The sequence below is a fragment of the Seriola aureovittata genome, chromosome 4 (genome assembly GCF_021018895.1).
Source record: "Seriola aureovittata isolate HTS-2021-v1 ecotype China chromosome 4, ASM2101889v1, whole genome shotgun sequence".
Taxonomy (NCBI): domain Eukaryota; kingdom Metazoa; phylum Chordata; class Actinopteri; order Carangiformes; family Carangidae; genus Seriola; species Seriola aureovittata.
The window spans coordinates 5,192,064-5,201,633 of record NC_079367.1 but is presented as its reverse complement, the minus strand read 5'-3'; the positions used below and the strand labels follow the sequence as shown (position 1 = coordinate 5,201,633).

Genomic DNA, 9,570 nt, shown 5'->3' with positions numbered 1-9,570 from the left:
TTGAGCTGCATGTCTTGTATGAAAGGTGTTATGCAAATATTTATTATTATTATTATTATCATTATTATTATCATTATTATTATTATCATTATTATTATTATCATTATTATTATTATTAATATTATTTATAGCCTCTTTTCCAGTAGGCCTGGAGTTGTGATTGAAAAATTTTTAAAGATGATGAAATGGGATTGAGCCGAAATGTCACTGTCATTTCAGACTATACATTGCTATAATAAAAATACATATTATAGCTACTTTAAGACCTTTAATGTCATCACACAAAACAAGCTGTGTTTTAATTTTCGTCCACTATGTATATTAAAGTAGGAATATTAGGTTGTTTTATTGTTTATTTGGCCAGAATTACTGGTTATTGATTGGTGAATTGGGTGTATGCGCAATTCAACAGTGAATGTCATACTAAATTAAATGAGAGCAGATAGTCGTTCAATTCAATAGTTTTTGAATGGAGTCCGACTACTGTAAAGAAAAAGCAGCGGGCTGGTCCTTTAAGGGAAGATTTAAATAAAAAAAAAAATACTTCCGGTGGATGAAGACAAAAACAGATAGAGAAGCAGCCCAGCGGTGAGAAGAGGGCGGCCCGTCGACTAGGTGAGCGGACTTGTTTCACGGAGGTTGGTCAGACACCGTCCGCACAGACGAAGAGTGAAGGCGCTGCAGCAGACAGACACACGAACAGTGACACCGAGCCATGGTGAAGATCAGTTTCCAGTCTGTCGCGGGACAGAAAGTGGAAAAGGAGAATGATGGCGACAAGACCGAAATCCTCATCCCTCATCCGATGGTGAGTAGCGCGTCGCTTATTGTTATTCTTCTTATTCTCATAACGCCTGTCGTTGCTGTCTTCATGTTGCGATGCCCGCCTGCCGTCCCCAGGCTCCTCTGTCTGGTTGCTCTTGCAGGACAGCTTGCACCTGCACAGCCATGAACAGCAGGGGATTTTTTTTTGACAGCGTCTATCGCCATTTGGTTGCAAACAAAACATGTCATTGCTGTGATGGTTTCCACTGCGCCAGTGCCGCTTATTGCAGGCTTTATGCAAGTTATTATCACAATGTGCAAATGCATACTCTTTGTTTAGGACTACATGGACGATTACATGCCAAAAGCAATTTAACAATAGAAGGCTTTGTATTGGATTTTGTCCTGTAAGTGACATGGCTGCTAACGATTTTTTTCCCCTTCAGTGCAGATTTAGATGAACTCTCCAGCTTTATATAAAAAAGAGAGAGTGCAAGAAATGCACAAGCTTTGGCTGACAAAATGGCAGATGGGTTGTTGTGGCTTGCAGCACATGCAAGATAAATTTTTTTTAAAGCTCTTAAGGAGGGAGAACAGTGGAGTCCTCAACTTTGCTGTAGGGGCATCCCAGTATGGCTTCAACTCAGCCCTTATCAAATTTACATGTCCAAGCCCCGAAGATGTTGAAGCATAATGGAATGTAGATAAGACGTCAGGCACGCATATAAAGTGAATATTGCAAAAGTGCAGGGCTGGAGTGGCTCGTGTGACTTTGAGATCTGTTCATCCAAATGCACCGAACAGACAGGACACAGACAGGCCTCATGGTGTGTCACGCTCTTAGCTGGTGTTAAAGAGCCTCTATCTCTCTCAGTGGGGAGGGAGAACACAAAGAACTCAGTATCACAGAACTGTGTGTTGGCACAGTTGTCGCCTTGTACTTCTGCACCCTCTGTGTCCAAATGTTTCCTCAAGTACACTGAACTGAAACGTGTAATTCTGCGTATCTAGCACACACACTGTATTGCAAACATGAACATGTGAAACAAAACGACTGCTTTCAAGCCTTTTGTGTCATTTCCTTTCTCAAATGATTGTCCTCAAGTTTCTCTAAAGCTCCATTTCCTATGCACACCGTTGTTATTTTTCCCTTCATAGCTCTAGTTAAGAATAGCAACCTTTGTTCTTTTTTACCTGCCACAAGCACATGGCAGTACAGCTACAGTAAGCACTGAGCCGCCTCTCAGTTAGTCATTATCACTGTAAATGGCAGCGTGCATTGAGTGAGTGGCTACTATCTGTGTGTAGTGCCACCCTGCCAACACAGGTTGGGCGCGTGGCACCAGCAGATGGGCTGCGAGACTGGAGGCGTCTGGGAAGATTACTCACCATCTCAAGACAACTTTTCATTACCGAGCGCTCCGTCATGCCTTCCGCTGGCTGGGCTCGGTGCTCAGTAATTCCTGTTCGAAATGCTGCATTGCCATTTATGCAAGCTTCTATTTTAACAGTCGGTTAATTCAGGTCATTTTCAGCTGCTCGTCACGGTGATGATGAGTAAGCTGAAAGTTGGACTGAAGCTGCCTGGAAATCCTATTCTGTGCCTTTTTTGAAGTATTAATAAGTGTATTGTGTGTGTGTGTGTGTGTGTGTGTGTGTGTGTGTGTGTGTGTGTGTGTGTGTGTTTTCCAGGATGAGGAGGAGCTAGTCCTGCCGCTTAGGCCCAAGAAGTCTCTCCTTAACGGCCTGTGCTGCCTGACATTTGGCCTGGTTGTGTTCATGGCCGGTCTGGTCCTTGCCTCCATCTATGTCTACCGCTACTACTTTATACCTCATGTAAGACCTCATTAACTGTACTCTGTGCTGTATGTGTCTCAGGTTGGTCTTTGCATCAAGCACTGTAATATAAATTAAATTATGTCCATAATTTTTTATTCACATCATGGCTATATAACAAGGGTACTCTTGCTACAGACTTGTTTCAGAATATTTCAGCTGAAGTGTTGATGTAGGTGCTGATTTGTGTGTGTGTGTGTGTGTGTGTGTTGTGTGTGTGTGTGTGTGTGTGTGTGTGTGTGTGTATGTGTGTGTGTGTGTGTGTGCATGTGCAGATCCCAGAGGAGAACCTGTTCCACTGCCGGGTGCTTTATGAAGACTCTGTCTACGCCCCACTGCGTGGGCGTCAGGAGCTGGAGGAAAATGTTGGCATCTACTTGGCCGACAACTACGAGAAGATCTCTGTGCCCGTGCCTCACTTTGGAGGCAGCGACCCTGCTGACATAATCCACGACTTCCACAGAGTGAGGACAAACGCACATATTTGACATTATGCAACTTGAATAGAGAGAGTGCACAGTTAAATCTCAACTACAAGTAACTCATTATGGTGCTTTTTAGCGGTCCACTTCAAAGAAGCCACAGAAAAAGAAAAATTAATATGACAAGAAAAAATTTGAATATAAAACAAGATGAGATCTCAGAGACTATAATTAGCACAGTGGTGCTTTGAGTTTAATGCCAGTGTCAAGATACTGATGTTCTTGCAGTGACAATGCTAACGTGCTGATGTAACGCAGCTATAATGGTTAACATGTTCACCATCTTAGTTTAATATGTTCATGCTAATATTTGCTAAAGAACACAACGTCAGGAATAGCATTTGCTTTTCAGACGTTTGGTCATGCCATTACCAAAATATTGGACACATTTTGAAAAAAATGGATCTGATTATGGTGCTGGAAGAAGTCAGTAGGATTCATCCTCTGGGGACTGTACACAATCTTAATGGCAGTTAATTCAATATTCAGGCTGGGCTGAAATGGTTTGGGGATTGTGTAACTGACAACACCATCTCTGCAGACTCACAGCTAGCATGGCTAAAATTATTCAGATGCCAACAGGTCACAAGAAGCTAAACCTGAACGCTGATCTTTGGGGTTCGTCTTTAATGAACTGCATCATTTTCCAGGGACTGACCGCCTACCATGACATTGCCCTGGACAAGTGCTACGTTATTGAGCTCAACACCACCATCGTGATGCCTCCACGCAACCTTTGGGAGCTTCTTATCAACGTCAAGGTTGGTGAGCTAACAGCTACCATGCTGGCAAGCCTGGAAGATGCTAGCACTGGTTAGTCCCAGTCCAACTCCGCACTTGAATAAAGTGTTTATTGATGAGGGAAAAATCCCTCTGAGCTAGCCAGCTAACTTGCTATTCCTTAGTTAGCGCGGTTGCTAACTGGAAAATAAATTCACACAGTTTATTGAAAAGAAGTGTGTGTGTCTATATATATATATATATATATATATATATATATATATATATATATATATATATTATATATATATATATATATATATATATATCCACACACACGTCTTTTCAATAAACTATATCTATATATAGATATAGATTAAATTATGTCCTTAATTTTAAACTATATATACCAGCAGAGGTTGTTAAATAAAAGAAGTGGATGCCGACACACAACTAATAATCTACAGCACAATATCTTTCTCCTTTCTGGACTCCCGGCCCTCCACTCTCTTAAAGGTCAGCACTATCAAGGTGGTTTGCTTTGGGTCAGTGGTGCAATTTCCTGTGTCAGATTTCAGATTTGGATTTTACTTACCCCAAGATTTATTAAAATTTAGCCCAAAAGCAAAAAAATAGAATGATGCTGTTTTTAGCAGTTTTTTGCAGGATCCAGCCGTTCAGTATTGGAAAACATTATCCCAGTGAGCTTGTTGTTATGGTACCAGCACCTCTTTGTCTCTTGCAGAAAGGAACATACTTGCCTCAGACCTACATCATCCATGAAGACATGGTGGTGACGGGCAAAGTGCACAACATGCGTCAGCTGGGACCCTTCATCTACCGCCTGTGTAACGGGAAGGACACGTACCGCCTGAACCGTCGAGTCACTCGCAGACGTGAGTTGAGGTTAATGGAGGAAAGCGTTCAAAGAAAAGCTCATTAGTTACCTGATAAATGATCTGTGTTTTTGTTGCGGGGATAGAAGGAGCTTTATTTTTTCAAACTGCTGTGATTAGATCTGAAGCTCAGCACGCACTAAACAAAGTCACATCGCTGATCCACTCTCTCTGTCTCACCCTGTTTCCTTCACAGGCATCAACAAGCGCGAGGCGAAAAACTGCCACCACATCCGTCACTTTGAGAATACATTTGTGGTGGAGACTGTTATCTGCGATGAAGCGTAAACACCACGGTTATCCGTGCCACCCCACGCACCCAAAGCCCACAGTCACTTCCCCAGCCGCTGTAGCACCCTCCGGTGGATCAGATCATGTCTGAGTTGCACTTTACTTGTGATTTTGGTTTGATACCTTTTGTTAAAGATTTTCTTTTATTTCACTACCTGCCTGTTTTTTCTCTATTTCCCATAGGTAATATTTACCCTGAAGTGTGATGCAATACTAAGCTGTTGGCTCTATCACAGGATTTTCCATGTAGCAAAGTCCTTAAGCCAGTAATGAATTATACTTTCAAAACCTCTCCTCTTGCTCTTTGGGGATTTGTATGATGGTTACTGTCGTTGGGGGAGGTGACTGTTTTCTTTTGTTTTTTTTTTTCTCCTCCCCTGGAGGTTACTTTGTGTCTCTTAGTTCTGCCAAGACGGTCATCTATGCAGAGCATGACGCCTTGCTTTTCTGAGCAAACATGATCCAGATTCCAGTTACTAGCTTTTTTTTGTTTTTTTTTCTCATGATCTCAGCAATGTAAACACGTAACTGCTGATGACTAGTTGCTTGCATCTTAATCCTCTTGCCTGTTGCTTCCTTGCTCTCTTCCTGCTTTTCATTTCCTTCTTAAAAAGCATCAGTACATTGTAGATTGTTAGAGAACGTTGCGTTGGGCATTAGACTGCATTCTTTTTTTTTATGCATAATATTCCATCATAATTGAAACTGGTGGAGACCCATATTTATTTTTGGTGCTCTCATTTTTCATCAGCTTTTCTCTTTTTATTGTGCTTATTTTTTGCTCTTCAAAAGCTCCTTATCACTGCATTTGTGAATCATTTTACAGTAATGTCTTTGTTTTCCCTTGCATGTGTTTATCTATAAGAGAAAAACAGCACTGTTAGAATGTTTTGTAAACCAACGTTTAAAGCCTTAGTCCAGAGTCAGAGACTGGACTAAAGTCAATACTACTGAGAGGGAGCATATAATACCATATGTTAGTTAAACAAAACAAACTCTGATCTGTATATTTTGTCTGCCAATGAAATCTGTCTGTGAATAAAGTAGTGAAAAAATGTATCATCCAATAACGTTTTATTTAATCCAAGACCCCAAAACCTTTGGCACCCAATGACATCATTCTGTAGTGAAGTGTTTTCACTACAATACACATTAATATTCCTAATGTATATTTTATATATATATATATATATAATTTAGAAGCATTAGTATAGAATTTACAGTACATTAGCGTTATCATTAATAGTAGCAGCTACATGTGGAGAGTTTTCAGTGCTATCGACTGGACATTGTAACGTCCAGAGTACCTTCCTCACACTTGTAGCGTTGATTAATTAAAATAAGCAATTTAATCACAGAGAAAGATTTAAACGTGCTTTCTACTTTTTTATTTTATTTGCACAAGCAGTTGTAGTTTGGGGTGGATGCACTGACTATCTAGCTCTTGCATCACAACTAACTACAGCAAGTGAGAAAGTTGTGACATTTGGGGATTTCCTCTCTTAACTTCTGCATGGTTTTGATGTTGAACAGATAACAAAAATTCATATCACTCTCATCCAGTTGCCTCGTTTGACATTTTATTGCAATTGTAATGGATGGAATAATAATCATAATATATGGTTAATATAAAACAAAGCTATTTGCCAGTCCCCATTGTGCAGTCACAATAGCAGTGATTACTTTTGGGTCATTTTAGGGTTCAGGGCTGGAGATCTGTCTCCACTGCTGAGACACTCTCAAATAAGACAAAAGCAGGAGTCACATCATATGATTTATAATATGGAATACATAATAGAGTCAAAACAGTCAGAGCATGATTACACAGAATCAAATACACAATGAGAAAAGGATGATGCTACAATAAGGGTAAAAGTAAGGTTTTTTCTCAGCTGCTTATAAACCAGCTCGGATGTTTAATCACACGCAAGACATTGGTCAGTCTTGAGAGTTCAGGTCTGATGACTGAAGGAAAAAGGCATAACACAAGATTCATACAAAATGGCAGAAAATTAAGACAGACATTTTGGAAACCCACTTAATACCTGAACACTAACTATGATGGCAAAGTTGTTCACCGATTCACATGTTTTAGCTTCCTTTTATTATTGGTGAAGAAATTAAAATGTTAAAAAAAAAAGATCACAGTTTGACTACTAGCTTGACTAGCTATTTTCTCACTTTTTAAAGTCTTTGTGCCAAGCTAGCCTCCTGGCTGTAGGTTATGTACGGACATGAGAGAGCTATTTGTCTTATCGCCTGACTTTTGGCAAAGATACGAGTGGCACCAATCTTCTTAGCTAACTCCCCGGAAGAGGGTGAATAAACTGTGGAACTATTACTTAAAGATTCATTATTTCTCTTAAAACTGGCTCAACTCTCTCTCAACATGAAGCTGTGGTGTTGCAGCCTATAGGCACAAATTATATTCATCAACAAGCGTTTTCTTCACCTCTTTCACGAAGTTTCAAAAACATTTTGCTGAAGAGACAATTACTGTTGGTTTGTTGATGAAACCCACCATACAGTCAAACAAAATGACGAACCCACACCCATACAAGCTGTTTAGCTGAAGAATTAGGAAAATCAGAATATCACATACACTGTATCTGGTGCCATCTCATGAAAATATGAAAACGGTATATGTTGTTTGTCTATGTTTCTCTTGGAAGATGCACATCCTGTTTTTTCTTCCAGAAGGCATCCAAAGAAAAGTAATACAAGAGTGGATCAAGACAGCAGTTCACAGTTGCAAGACATGTCAAAGGTGTCAACCTACGTGTGCTTATAACCAAACCAATCGTCAAAGGCAAGAAACATATGATAAACATAATCAAGCTCATGGCAAAAATCAGCATTACATTCACCTTGTTGCGGATTCTTGCAGATTCATTCAGATGTCTGCGTAGAGTCCAAGACACCAGAGCAGTGCACACAATGTTGACTGCCAGCATGGTGAGCAACAGCACAGCCACAAAGTAAATAAATGGAGATGTACCAGACCCATCATGGTGAGGAATGTCAAAACAGATAGATTGATTTTGTTGGCTTAAAATTCTTGAAAGGCCCTTACTCTCTGGGATGTTGACCACAAACACAAACAACCAGATGAGCACAGCGGCTTTCCAGGCGTTGGACGAGGTTCGCAGATGGCGTGACCTCAGAGGAAAAACAATAGCCAGCAGCCGGTCCATACTGATGAAGGTGATGAAGATGGCACTGGAGCGGATGTTGTTGCAAAAGAGCATTGTGATCAAGTTGCATGCCCTTTCACTCAGTGGCCAAATGCCCGTGGCGTAAAAGTAGACCCTCATGGGCAAGGAGATGACAAGCTGCAGGTCCGAGATTGCCAGGTTGACCATGAAGACTGCGCTGGTAGTTTTGATGCTGTGACGGCGGAGCAGGATCCACAGTGACACGGCATTGAGAGTCAGACCGATGACCATAAGGCAGCCAAAGATCACAGCATAAACAGGTTGTTTTTCCATGTTGTTGTTAATGTCTGTCTGATGGGAAGAGCGATGTTCCTGTGTTCTGTTTTGAGTACTGCAGTTAAGCATACTTCAGATTTCTTCCTTCCTCTCGTCTTTTTGTGTTTGAAATGCAACACATTCAAAATGTCAGATGGATGTGACACATTATTCATAACACAGGACGCTATGAACAGGAAACTGACACTCAACTCAAGACAGGAAATGTGGTTACTGAGGTAAATGAATTGACGACTTCACAGTGGTCATTTTGTGTGAAATTGCAAGATGTAGTTGTTTATTAATTTAAATTTTACAGCAAACATATGAGATGTTCAAGGAAATCTGCTTTTTATACATAATTACAAAATAAAATGAAAAATAAAAATACCATTACCATTGATGTTTACCATTGATTTGCATGTGCTACTAAAATCTTGTGTGAAAACCTTGTTGGATGTTGGATGTTTAAAATAAATTCTCTGTTCACTGTATGCCTCATCACATTTGCATTTGTTGATGTTAACAGTGGATCATCTAACATGTGTATCCAGTAGAAGAGTAATGTTCCCCTGTGTTTGCCCTGAAATCTAAATAGGTAATTATTCACTAATACATTCGCCTTAACAACTTTATAAGACGATCTGTCAGATGTATTTTTGGCTTGTCCTGTTGCATGTCAAAAAATCTAGTGACGCAACTTTCAACCTACAATATCTGATTTTCTGGCAACCACACGGGCAGATGTACTGAGATATTATCACATTATCATTTTTAAGATGAAGTGGCAAACCTCTCAGACAAAGAGCAACATTAGCATTCATTTTGATTCAATGTGTTGTGAACTATCCTAAACTTTCTGTGCTCACAATGTTGCTTAAGTTTGGTAAAATCACAAATCTTTGTCTATACGGAAATAACCACCCACGCACTTCATATATTCATTACATTTATTCAGTTACTGAGGCTATTGGACAGACGTCATAACTTTGACACTCTTTTTACTTTCTTGTGCACTGTCTTGAACTTTTTGTTCATGTCAAACAGCCAATATAGTTAATTACCTGCTGGCTCTAGCTTTATATTGAGCACACAGACAGTAACATTTAT

General features: G+C 40.1%; 2 protein-coding genes across 2 annotated transcripts; one reads left to right on the top strand and one right to left on the bottom strand.

Annotated features, from left to right (window-relative positions):
• The first annotated feature begins 563 nt into the window (after positions 1 to 563).
• itm2ca (integral membrane protein 2Ca) lies at positions 564 to 6,049 on the top strand. The gene is made up of 6 exons (XM_056375041.1): positions 564 to 808; positions 2,458 to 2,601; positions 2,877 to 3,065; positions 3,734 to 3,844; positions 4,549 to 4,699; positions 4,896 to 6,049. The coding sequence occupies exons 1-6, from the start codon at positions 716 to 718 to the stop codon at positions 4,985 to 4,987; spliced, it is 780 nt and encodes a 259-aa protein (XP_056231016.1). The 5' UTR covers positions 564 to 715; the 3' UTR covers positions 4,988 to 6,049.
• Positions 6,050 to 6,557: 508 nt separating this feature from the next.
• Positions 6,558 to 8,701, bottom strand: LOC130168295 (lysophosphatidic acid receptor 6-like). The gene has a single exon (XM_056375040.1). It carries the CDS (start codon positions 8,548 to 8,550, stop codon positions 7,645 to 7,647), a length of 906 nt encoding a protein of 301 aa, XP_056231015.1. The 5' UTR covers positions 8,551 to 8,701; the 3' UTR covers positions 6,558 to 7,644.
• Positions 8,702 to 9,570: the final 869 nt, after the last annotated feature.